This window comes from Pithys albifrons, chromosome 10 (genome assembly GCF_047495875.1).
Source record: "Pithys albifrons albifrons isolate INPA30051 chromosome 10, PitAlb_v1, whole genome shotgun sequence".
In the NCBI taxonomy this organism is placed as follows: domain Eukaryota; kingdom Metazoa; phylum Chordata; class Aves; order Passeriformes; family Thamnophilidae; genus Pithys; species Pithys albifrons.
In genome coordinates, this window is record NC_092467.1 from 28,674,293 (window position 1) to 28,686,835 (window position 12,543).

At 45.5% G+C, this 12,543-nt stretch overlaps 2 protein-coding genes across 9 annotated transcripts; one reads left to right on the forward strand and one right to left on the reverse strand.

The window, feature by feature from the left end:
* Positions 1–279: 279 nt before the first annotated feature.
* On the reverse strand, positions 280–6,954 carry YIPF1 (Yip1 domain family member 1). 6 transcript variants are annotated; one of them, XM_071565926.1, is made up of 10 exons: positions 6,876–6,954; positions 6,574–6,645; positions 5,830–5,963; positions 5,132–5,212; positions 4,940–5,027; positions 4,702–4,818; positions 3,596–3,762; positions 2,826–3,008; positions 1,821–1,915; positions 280–589 (listed from the first exon to the last, which is right to left on the reverse strand). In XM_071565926.1, the coding sequence occupies exons 2-9, from the start codon at positions 6,602–6,604 to the stop codon at positions 1,826–1,828; spliced, it is 891 nt and encodes a 296-aa protein (XP_071422027.1). In that variant the 5' UTR covers positions 6,605–6,645; positions 6,876–6,954; the 3' UTR covers positions 280–589; positions 1,821–1,825. The 6 variants fall into 6 exon arrangements, with proteins under 6 accessions (XP_071422027.1, XP_071422025.1, XP_071422022.1 ...); XM_071565924.1 differs by having other exon boundaries at positions 280–545; positions 5,830–5,993; XM_071565921.1 differs by having other exon boundaries at positions 5,830–5,993.
* A 1,144-nt stretch (positions 6,955–8,098) lies between these two features.
* On the forward strand, positions 8,099–12,459 carry DIO1 (iodothyronine deiodinase 1). 3 transcript variants are annotated; one of them, XM_071565929.1, is made up of 5 exons: positions 8,099–8,486; positions 9,921–10,064; positions 11,063–11,262; positions 11,346–11,439; positions 11,739–12,459. In XM_071565929.1, the coding sequence occupies exons 1-4, from the start codon at positions 8,156–8,158 to the stop codon at positions 11,367–11,369; spliced, it is 699 nt and encodes a 232-aa protein (XP_071422030.1). In that variant the 5' UTR covers positions 8,099–8,155; the 3' UTR covers positions 11,370–11,439; positions 11,739–12,459. The 3 variants fall into 3 exon arrangements, with proteins under 3 accessions (XP_071422030.1, XP_071422031.1, XP_071422029.1); XM_071565930.1 differs by lacking the exon at positions 11,346–11,439 and having other exon boundaries at positions 9,921–10,060; positions 11,739–12,457; XM_071565928.1 differs by lacking the exon at positions 11,346–11,439 and having other exon boundaries at positions 11,739–12,453.
* Positions 12,460–12,543: the final 84 nt, after the last annotated feature.

Here is a 12,543-nt window from a genome sequence, read left to right on the forward strand (position 1 = left end):
CAATGGGAGGGCGCGCACACCCTGACGTCACGTCCAACGGCGGAACTACAAGTCCCGGCGTGCCCCGCGCGGCCATAAAAGCCTGAGGTGGCCGCCATGAGGGACCTCGTGGGGAAGCGAGGGAAGAAACTGAAATTATCCCTCGTTAAATACGTTTATTAACACTTTGAAAGCCTCGGTGGCGGCACGGCGGTTCAGTTTCAATCCCATGGCATCTCTGCCACGCCCCTGACCAAACCCTCCCCTCGGCGTTAAGAGTCTCACGCACAGAATACAAAGTTGCAAACCGCCTTCAGAACCCTTTATTGAGAGGCAAACAGCGTAGCGAGCATAGAGTGAATTAAGAAAGAGCCACAAAAATGAAAAACCAATCAAAAAATCCCATTTGTTACAGGTTGTGGTCAGTGGTTCACTCTCCTCACGGAACAGTCTGTGCCCAGTGAGCACAGAGGTGTCTGTAAGTCCATGAGGGCATCGCTGTCTGTCCTGCCACAGAAAACAGCCTCTGTTCTGGCAGCTTCCACGATCTTCAGCGAAAAATAAACCTAAAATTAAGTTACTGTACAGATGGATAAACCGGTGCTGTCATCTGAAAGAGACAAGTAACTCTGAACGTGTCAGCTGCTCACCAGAGGACACACTAAGGCGCAGATTTACTCCTAAATACCAAAATTCATTACAGGCCTATTGATTCTCCCAGGCACTCAGCAACAGGACAAGGGGGCACGATGGGCTCAAGCTCTGCCAGGGGAAATTGAAGTTGGAGAGCAGAAAAAAATTCTTTCCAGATAGAGTGCTCAAGCATTGGAATGGGCTGCCCAGAGAGGGGGTGGATTCCCCATCCCTGGAGGTTTTTAAACTGAGATTGAACGTGGCACTGAGTGCCATGATCTGGTAAAGGGACTGGAGTTGGACCAAGGGTTGAGACTCAGAGGTCTTTTCCAACCCAACTGATTCAATGATTCTGTGATTCTTATTAGGCATCTGGGATGAGAAACTGACTTTGCAGAAGGAAAAGCCACTAAAATTGACCTGCATCATTGGATTGTGTAATTTTTAAGACGACTTTTCCTAAGCATATTTAGCCATTATTAACTTAAATTTTTATTTATTTTAAATCTAATATTTCTATTCAGTAAATACATTCATTTCCACACACACACACACACTTGTGGCTTGCAGAAGCTTGGTCTCTGCATGTTTATTAGCCTTTTCCTGGACCTGCTCCACAGAATTATCCAACAGAATTCCAGTGTTATCCACTGCTGGCAGCACTCCCAGCTACCAGGAAGCAAAGCCTCAAACTATCCCACACAAGGAATGCAACCCACAGGGATGGCTCCAGCTCCAAGGCAGCCCTGCATGGATGTCCCCACACCCACAGCTGCTGCAAACACCAAGGGGGAAAAAACCCAACTTGCTTTTGATATTAAAATGAAAGAAAACCAGTTTATTGCCTAAGTTTTACTTGTGCAGAGTAAATTTCAATGAATGCTTCTGGGTTTCTGTAACGAATTGAAGGGGGGTGGAAAAACCTTGAAATTACCTCTGGAACTGAGTATTTATTTAAATGTGTGTTTCTTTGCCAAGAGTAAACCTCAAAGAAAAAAATATATAGCACATCTTTGTTCCTCAGGGTCTCTTCAGTTTTCGTGACTGTACTTAGAACTGAAACAAAGTTAATAAATGGTGTTTATATATAGACCTCATTTGGCAAAATTGGTCTGGTAAACCCTTTTTCACTCAACCAAAATGATGGGGAAAATTTCAGGATGTCTGTGATGATTACAGGGGAAAAAATTAAAAGATTGGATTCTTACCTTATTTAGTGACTCTTTGTTGTTACTGTTGTTCCATTGTGAGCAGGGATAATAGGTGCAGGAAAATCAAGTTCAGGGGCATCAAAAAAGTATGCCTATAGTATTACAGAGGAGAAAAAGACAGTTTGGAGAGAAACAAATAGTGCCGTGTCATCCCAACCCTTTTTTCCACACACACTGTTCACAAGATACAAACACAGCACTGACATGGCAAACTTGGATCTTTTTCTCTTAATATCATATTTGAAATGATCAATTAAATGGTGCTCTAAACTGTAATTTTAAATATAATTAGCAGCCAAGGCCTTTGAAAAAGACCTGTACTGAAAAGAACTGGATTGCACATCCAAGGAAAGTTGTGTTTTGCTGTCATCTCCCTGCACACTGAGCTGTGGGGAACCAAATGTGTCTATTCTGGAAGCTGTGGGAAAGGGAACTGAAGCCTAAATATCCTTCCACCTGCACCAAAGAGAAAAAATAATTTAAGTACTTTTCATTGTGTATTTCAGCAGCACCAGGATCTTCTGGTTTTGTAATGCTGTTACTTTACTAAGTTTTGAGTATGAAAACATAAACCTGCTAAAACTCATAAGCACACACTTTATACTGAACATTTAATCATTTTAAAGGACTAAGCATAGTAGTCATTGAAATAAACTCCAACTGGATAGTTTAGAGATTAATGCTCTGCATGAAAGTTATGATGAATCCCAGGTGAATTCAAGATTGTTCTATGAGAGCTGGACTTGCTGATGCTCACGGGTCCTTTCCAACTTGAGATATTCTATGAGTCTGTAATTAATTATTGAGTTTGTTACTAGCACTGCCAGAATGACATCAGTTTTTGCCACACTTAAAACTATTGGAATTTTCACTTTGGAGGTTTCTGAGAAGTCCTGTAATCAAAGGTTTTCCACCAACCAGCCAACCCCTCCTTCTCTATACCATAACATGTCACCAGCCCAGGAAATAAGGGTTGGGGGAAAAGGCAAGGCAGTGTCATACCAAGCAGCCAACAGCCAGCAGGGCGTGGAGCAGCAGGATGGCGGCCACGGTGGCCACTGCGATCCTGCGGTTGTCATCGCGCACAGCGGGCCAGAAGGTCATCACCAACACCGACCCCGACAGGCACAGGGAGAACACCACCAGCACCCAGCGCACCACCCTCTGCGGAATGATCCATAAAATCTGCCAAAGGGAGGAAAAGGATTGCCAAAGAGGCTGTTGTGAAATGGGGATTCATTTATTTAGCACATTGTTCTGTGACATTTCATCACTTCCAGCCAATTTGTGCAGAAATTAATTCCCACTTTATCTGACATGTCTTTATTTGAGGTAAGAACAACAGCAGAGATGAGCTTTATTCCCAGACATGACAAGAGTGTGTCCCCTGAGTTATTGCACTCCCTCCACAGCTTCTCCCTGGCCAGAGTGGCCCAGCATGGCACCTGCTTGCAAGGGAAACTTGTCCTTGGAGCCATCTTGCACCCTGATGTCTGTTCCCTGGGGACACAGATCCCGATTCCTGAGGCTGCCTTGGGCCGTCTGCCAGGCTCACCAGCAGCACCTTGCTTGGATTTGCTGTTTGAGGGGAAGTGACCTGTCCTGGGCTTTTCCAGCACTCACAAGACAACTTTACACTAGACAAGCTTCAACAAAAAGAGCAAATGATTTGCCCAGTCCCCAAGATTTTGACTAATATCAACAATATAACAAGAAACAGTAAATCTTCTCAAGCAGGACTTGTAAGAGGGACACTCTTTGGCCATACGTACCGCTGTGGGAATGTAAATGAAGAGGGAGTAGCCATACACACACACGATCTCCAGGAATGAGTAGGAGACAATGTTCATAACTTTGCTGTTCCTCCACATCAGGAATCCCCAGAGAGCAAGGGGAACAAGCCAAGCATATGCATAAATTGTTGTTGCTGCTATAGACACTGGAAATACAACAAAAGATTATTTGTCCCACTTAGAATCCAGCCAGAATCAAAGGTGTCAAGTGTTCAGCCTGAAAACTAGAAAGCTACCTGTGAAGTTACTTTCAAAACATAAAGTTTGAATTATTAATAAACTGAGAAATTTGCATTTACCTCTAGTTTACACCCACTACTTTGCCAGAACTCAAAGTTAGTTTAAAAGTAAAGACTTGAGAAAGTATTCTCTTGGTATCTTGAATTTCTTCAGTACCTCTGTGTACAAAATACTGTTGGTTTCAGTGTGAAGGGAAGAGCCATGGGGGAAAGCAAAGCTTAATTAAAAATAGAAATTTAGCTAGAAATAACAGCTAGTGTCAAATCTGAAATTATTCAAGTGACTGCGTTCCCAAGTGGCAACATTCTTCCAAGTGCACTATGAAACAAACAGAAGCCCTGTTCCTTTCCAGGGACAGCAAACTCCTTCATAATACAAAGACAAATACAGACAAACTGGCTCCTCACTCTTGAGTTCTTTGGGGCACAGATCAGTCGAGCATCTTTTACTTATTTTTGAATTTACTAGACAGTAACCCTTTCCAGCCCTTGGTAGGTGATGTGAGCAATAATCTCATTTGGTAATTTTCTGTCTGAGGTTCCCAGGAGGCCACAGATTCAAAAAAAACACCAAAAAAAGCACCACAGTGGCCAGTGCTGGGCTTTCACTGTCTGTAGAAGGGGGCATTCACTAAGGCTAGAAAATAACTGCTCTAATTACTCCTGCTTGTGACAGCCCACTTTAAGGACTCATTTCACATCTCTGAAAATTTAAAGACAGCAATAAATCAAAATACTCTGCAAAATTAAAGCTGTGATCTGTTGTCCTGAAAACCTGCATGTTCTCCAATATTCTGTTTACTTCATCAGCACACCAAAACCCACCACAAATGACTACTTACAAACCTTTTCTGAACTCAGGCACGTAGTGGTACGTGGGTTTGCCCAGATGGATGAAGAAATTCGAGAGATTGCCACTAACAGCAATGGTGAAGACGAGTGTGGCACATATCCAAAAGGGACCTGAAAAGAAAACAAGTTCAGTGACAAGTCCTCCACCCTCTTGTTTTTTAAGGCTAGCAAGTAAAAAATACAAACTCAAAATATTCAGCACAGAAGAGAAAGTCTCACACCTCATACATACCATAAAGGTCAGGATTGCTGCGGATGTACAGCCTTACAAAGTTCTTCCCTGGTACTGGGAACACTGAACCTTTGATTCTGTCCAGGACCTATAAAACATACAGATTTGTCTGACTGAAAATATAAGAAGGAAAAAATCCTCAGTGGATAAGGCTTAATTCTGACAAGTTCTCCTCTAGAGCAGAGTATTAACCTGGTATGTGTCCACATCGAAGAAGGTCTGGTAGTAGTCGAATGTCCAGAAAGGGGCACTTTTCTTCTGTCCTGCAAGCAGCTGTATGATGGGAAAGGCAACATGGAAAGTGTTACAAGCAAGCAATTTATGCACTACTGGCTCATTTACACAATAGTTACATGATTTCTGTACCCAAAGAGAAAACAAATTTAACAGAGTGGTGCTTCCTATGAATTATATAATGGTTTCCCTTTCTCTCTTTAACATTTGTCAACTGGTCTCTTATCTCTCTGCAAGCAGAATCTGGCCTGCAGTTCTAGAGAGCAACCTGATACTACCTGCTGCCACATCACCTGCTACACACACCCTCATCAGCTCATAATTTCCCTTGCTGTTACAGAATCACAGAATTGTTTGAGTGGGAAAGGACCTCAGAGATCATCTTGTTCCACCTCCCTGCCATGGGCAGGGACAACTTCCACTACATCATGTTGCTCCAAGCCCTGTCCAACCTGGCCTTGGACACTTCCAGGGATGGGGCAGCCACAGCTTCTCTGGGCAACCTGGGCCTGGGCCTCACCACCCTCACAGGGAAGGATTTGTTCCCAATATCTAATCTAAACCTACTGCCAGTTTGAATCTATTCCCCCTCGTCCTATCACTATATACTCTTGTAAACAGTCTCCCTCCGTACTTCCTGTAGGACTGAGCTTTACCTCTGTTTTGTCAGAGTCGTCAGTCCCCAGTAACTCATCATCCTCTTCCCTCCCTGCCTCCTGCCGGCGGCTGTGCTGCTTCTTGGGGATTTCAACTGGCTCATCAATGCTTATGGTGGTGGCATCAGGATTTGCTGCAAGCAAATTAGCTGCATCGTCAAATTCTGCAAACAAGTACATTACAAGACAGGTGATGATCAAGACACTCGAGTTTTTGTTCTCATGGCTCAAATCCTCCCGTTAGAACCCTGAGGCAGGATAATCACTAACTTAGGCATGTCAGGTATGATCTGTTTCTTAAAGCCCACACTGACACAGATCAAGCTGGACATGTACTTAGTCCATAAAGTGTGAGGCTGTTTTTCCTGCCAGTCTGCCTGCCAGAGGATACAGTGGCACCACTGGAGCCTCCCTTCCCTCCCTGCCATCAGGCCTCTGCAAGGCTGGGGGGAAACTGTGTAATTTTAATATTCTCCAAAAACTGACAGGAATTTTTTTATCAACAATTAAGGAACTCCAAAACCCATGGCTCTTCCCAGGTTACAGAGCGTTCTGTCCCTTTCCAACACAAAGGATTGCAGTCAATATAGTTACAATTTTTGGGCTGCCAGCAGGACAATTCCACTCAGGGAATTCACCACCTGCAAAACTCGCAAGGACGTTTCTATCCAGAGAACGCCCAGAATCGCTCCCAAAGCCTCCAGCGGCTGCCCGGGCTGGGCCCCCACCCCGCATCGCCTTTACCTTGGAATTTGAGGTCGTCCGCCGCCGCCATTCCCCCGCCTCAAGGGGCTCCGCTGCCTGGGCCCGACCCTCCTGCAAGGGGACAGGGGCAGGGCTGGGCCGGGCTGATCCGCGCCCTGCCCTGTGCCAGCGCTGCTGTCCCGCGGCCGCGCCCCCCGCGCTGCCCCGCCGGGAACACCGCACTGGAACACCCCCCGCGCCCCCCGCACCGGGACACCCCCACACCGGGGCACCCCCCGCGCCCCCCGCACCGGGGCATTCCCGCACCAGGGTATCCCCCCCGGCCCGGAGCACCCCCGCACCTCCGCACCGCACGGGCCCCTCACTGCTCCCTTAAAGGCGCCGCGCCCCCCGCTCAGCGCCGGCCAATCAGCGGCTCCGCCTCACCCCGCTCCGCCCCCGCCCCTTGGAGCGCCCCCGGCTCGCCGGCGACGCGCCTGGCGCTGACCAATCAGAGCCCGCGCGGCGCTTCCGCGTGGCCGCCGCCCGCCCCCTTAAAGGGCCCGCGCGCGGTGGTGGGTGGTGTGTCTGTGAGCGACGTGTGCGCGTAAACACGCGCGGGTTGGGAACAATCGCCTGTTTGTACAGCCTGTCATGAACTGACATCACATACTCGGATAATTTATTCCTTTATCATAGAAGCACAGAGTGGTTTGGGTGGGGAAGGGGCCTTAAAGATAATCCAGGTCCCACCCCCTGCCACGGGCAGAGACACCTTCGCCTACCCAGGGCACTCAAGGCCTTATCCAGCCTGGCCTTGGACACTTCCATGGCTGGAGCAGCCACAGCTTCTCTGGGCAACCTGTGCCAGAACCTCCCCACCCTCACCACAAAGGATTTCTCTTCCTGATCTCTAATCTAAACCTACTCTGCATCACTCCCCCTTACCCTGGTACTCCAGGCCCTTGTAAACAGTTCTCTCCGTATTCCTTGTAGCTCCTTCAGGCACTGGAAGGCCACAATTAGGTCCCCCTGGAGCCTTCTCTTCTCCAGGCTGAACAATCCAAATTTTCCCAGCCTTTTCTCACAGCAGAGCTGCTCCATCCCTCTAAACAGCTTGGTGGCCTCCTCTGGATTTGCTCCAAGAGGTCCATGTCCTTCCTGTGCTGGTGACCCCAGAGTTGGATATTATATATATTGGGGTATATGTTTTTTATCCTTGAAGCCCCAAAGTGTCAAACTGGTGCGTGGTGGAGCCCCCAAGCAGGCAGAGCAGGAGGAACAATTTGCACAGCACCTGCCATCACCCCAAGGCCCTGAGCATCAGCACCTTAGTCTTCAGGCCAGGATTCAGGGAGAACATCCTGATTCAGATCCTCACAGTAAAATACACAACACATTTGTGACTAAGCCTCAGCTCTGCAGTGAGCAGGACACATCTGCCCTTGCTGCAGCTGATGTGTTTTGTGCAGCTGGAGAGAGCACAGCTGGCAGGCTCCTCAATCACACAGGGGATGAAGTGCAGAGAGGGCGTGTGAGGGAAGGCAGAAATTCAAACACGTGATCATTTTCCTCACCCTCTACCTTTGCCCCTGCCTCATGCTGTGCTCCCATCGGGAGCTGCCAGACCTCCTCCACCACCATGGTCAGCATCAGGGTGTTCCTACAGAAAACCCTGATTCTTCTGCAGGTTACTCTGTCTGTTGTTGTTGGAAAAACACTGATGATCTTGTTCCCCAATGCAATGAAAAGATACATCCTGAAACTGGGTGAAAAGAGCAGAATGAACAAGAACCCAAAGTTCAGCTATGAAAACTGGGGCCCGACCTTTTTCAGCTTCAAGTACTTGCTCTTTGTGCTGAAGGTGAAGTGGAAGAGGCTGGAGGATGAAGCCCTCGAGGGACACCCTGCTCCCAACACGCCAGTGGTGACCCTCAGCGGGGAAGTTTGTCACCTCTTGGATTTCATGGAAGGTCAGTCATTGATCCCTGCAGATGGGATGGTTTGCTGAGACAAGAAATGAGGGATGCTGAGGGAACAGGGACATGCAGCTGGTACCTGAACCTTTTAGCACTTGTGAACATTTTGCAAGAGCTGGCTCTGCCTGGAAGCACCTTTTACTGAAAACCAAGATAATAATTTGTTTTAGGGAAAGAAGGCCCAGAACTGAACCTTGTGCAGTGATTCAGGAACATTGGGTGTTGTTCCCTCTCCATACAGAAAATCCCACACCAGTTCTCTCAGCCAGCCTAAACACTAGAAAGCACAGGGTGGGTTTTCCCAGATCCAAAGTGGCTGGAAATAAAGCAGAAGTAGCTGCTTTGTACTTTGTCCGCTGCCTCCCACTGAGATCTCTGTAGAATGTGGAATTAATCATTAAACTGCAGCTTCTGTCCCCATAGGAGGGATTTTTCATCCTTCTCTCTCTGCCTTTATAATTATATTTAGGTATTTATGTAGAAAATGGGATGCAAATTTGGAAAGGGATACACAGCATCTATAGGAAGGGACACTTTTCTTAAATTCTGTAGGATGGGACTCTGTTAGCAGCAGCATTTGAAGTTAAACCCAACCAGAAGGAAGGTCGTGAACAAATTTCATGTAATTTTGCATAACCAGACTAAAAGAGGTACTTAAAAATCCTGCAAGTTCTCTTAAGTCAAGGACTTGCAAACAGATGCCAACAACAGTGGGTACATACTGTTAATTGGTAAGCAACTGCAGAGACTTTTGCCAGTGGCTCGTGTAACCTTGATTTAATAAATAGTAATATATAACCAGAGTTGGGTTTGGACAGGAAATTGCAGAAATACTTTGAAAGCACGAAAGCCTATGATGCATGACTGAAAAGTGTGCAGCTTCCCCTGAGCTCAGGTTCAACTGACACCTCTGAAAAAAATCAGGACACGTCCAGGAAAGGGCACTCTGGCACTGTGCTTATTGTCCCTCCCTGAACCAGCCCTTGGAAAACCTTGCAGATGTGCCATGTTTAGTATTTTTGAAGTTGCTCCATACTGAGGATCTCAGGGTGGCTGTGCTACATGTCCTGTGTCAGTTCCTCACCCCAAATGTTGGCAACTTGAGAACTGGCTCTTGTGATGAGGAAGAGAAGCATGGCCTGACTGCACAGTGTCTCCTGCCTGTACTGGGCACAGTCCCCTTGATTCAGCTGAAGTGGATGCAGCACAAGGCAGAGCCATGGAAAAGAAAGCATCTTTATGTCTGTTTTATGTAGATGCAGATATTTTGCTGCCAATTTTAATGACCTAAGGTGGTTATGGGATAAGTGACTTAGTGTGGTCCAGGAATCTCTGCACCAGAGGCTCATTTCAATGTATGCATTTAATTCTGTCCTTCCTCCCTCCGCTGATTTAACAACAAAATGTCCCTTTTTCTTCCCCCCCCAGACAACCGACCACTAATCCTGAATTTTGGAAGTTGTACCTGACCTTCATTTATGTTGAAATTTGATGAGTTCAACAAGCTCATCGAAGATTTCAGCTCAGTTGCAGATTTCCTTATCATCTACATTGAGGAAGCTCACGCAGTAGGTACAGCACCAACAGCACAGTAATGCCAACCACAGCCTCATCTGTGCCATTCCCTTTGGGAACAAAATGTGTTAGAGCAAAGGAGGGAGCTGCAAGTGGGAAAGAAACCTTCCTCAAATCAAAAGTGGCAACACCACGTAAAGGCACCAGTTTGTGTCCCAAATTCTCCAAAGATTTTACTCACACATTTGACTTCACACAGTTTCTCCTGCTGAACACTCAGATCTGTGAAGGATATAGATATATCTTTACATAACTTCCTCTCAGGGTTGGTACAGCTCCCTTTGGAAAGGAGAAGACATTTCATAGAACAAAGGTTAGGTGTACAATGCCAGCACGTTGTATGTTTTTTTTTTTAAAATTTAACATGTTTAAAGAACAGCATGCAGACTTGAATTTGAAAAATTTAGCAAATATCTGTTTATCTACACAGGATTTGAATGTGTTCATTGGCACTGACCTTATCCCAGGGTTGTGGGGTTTTAAAATGTAACATTTAGTTTTTGAGTTTTCTAGCAATGCACCATTTTCAGCAGTTGAGAATCAGATAATGACTAGGTCAGTCACCAAACCCTTTTACTACTTTCTCACAGATCTGTAATTTTGGTTTATAGGCTTAATGAGCACAACCAAGCAGAATGAACAGCACTGACACACCTTACCCAAATAGGATGTGTCCCCTACCTGGCATTTTACTAGGGTTGATCTTTGTGGGAAAATTTCAGCTAAAATACAGCAAGTATTTCTCAATCCAGGATAAGAGAAAAAAAGAGTTTGCCGAAATTAAATGAAAAAAATCAGATCTTGGGACCATTTATTTGAAAAGCTGTAGTGCTCCTGTACTCTGAGGGGGGTCTTTCATTTCATGGCAAGTTTTGGTGTTAGGAGTAAACTGCAGGATTCTTTTAACCCAGTTCTGGGATATGATACACATGGCACATCTCTGTCTTCACCCATTCAAAGCAACCTTTGCTAAATCCCTTTCTCATTTGTTTTAGATGGATGGGCTTTTAAAAACAATGTGGTTATTAAAAATCACAGAAGCCTTGAAGATCGAAAAATTGCAGCACAATTTCTTCAGAACAATAAACCCCTGTGTCCTGTGGTTTTGGACACCATGGAAAACCTGAGCAGCTCAAAATACGCCGCACTGCCAGAACGACTCTATCTGCTTCAAGGAGGGAAGGTCATCTACAAGGTACAAAATAGCAGTAATAATGAACACAACACACTAAGACTTTTAAATTTCAAGGTAACTCAAGACTGCTTTACATTTAACAGTATTTCATTCTGTTTGAGAGCTAAACATTTCACAATGTGCTGGAACTGTGGAGAGAAATGAAGATCCAGCAAAACCAGTCTGGGCCTTTATAAGGTACATATCTGATGTACACCTCAGTCTTGCTCAAATATTTATCTTTTGGCTCATTAGGAACCTTGTGTACATATAAGCTGTGAGATCCTGGAATGCTTTCCAGCTGCAGGATGCTGACATTGGCCCTGCCCCAGTGACACAGCAGGGTGCAACCTGTGCATGCACCATCTCCTAGCGATGGCTGCAGTGCAAAGCCAGCCCAGGCACACCTGCCCACAGTGCTGGTGCAGCTGCTGTGCCCAAAAGGAGCTCTGCTTCGTCTGCTTGAATATCACTGTGTCATTTTATTGCCTTTGCAGGGAGGAGTGGGGCCTTGGAATTATCACCCTCAGGAAATACGCGCCATTCTGGAAAAATGGAAATAGAAAAAGAAGTGGATTCAGAGTAAAGACTGGATTAAAAAGTTCAAGAATAGTTTGTCACAGAAACAACTGTAAAGAAAAAAAGAAAGAATTTAAAAATAACAATAGAGACAAGAAAAGAAATATTTTACATACAGCTGAAAAGCATCTGTAAGTGGGTTCATTATGTGTTTGTCTACAGGCTTTCAAGTGTCATCACTACAACCCCAACTACTGCTCTGTAGTATCTTACTACACTTAAACCACAGTAATGTGGTAGCTGTCCATTGAGCTCCCATACTGACATTTACATTTGTAAGGAGTATCCTGAGGATAAACTTCAGGGGTGGTGACATCTGCAAGACTCTACTGGCATGTAAAGCAACTGATTCAATATTACTAAGGTTCTTTTTCTCTTGTATGCATACAACGTTCCTAAACACTCACTTTCACGGACTTCAGGAGGCTTCTGAGTAAGGCAATCTCTATCAACATTTGTTTCCATGAATATTTGTTATGATGGCCACAGCATAAAGCACTGACAGCTGTGACCTGATTCCAGAAAATATTTACAGAAACAAGCGATTGATCTACAAGTATTAAAACTCTATCAGAGCACTTCATATGGCTTCGTATTATTTCCCTCCCTGCCCTGCCCCTCTCCCCTGGGTTATTTCTAAGCATTAGCAGTTTATATTCATCCTTGAGCTGATGAGAAAGTTACCAATTTAAGGACTTTTGAAGGACTTGTTTGACAGAAGGA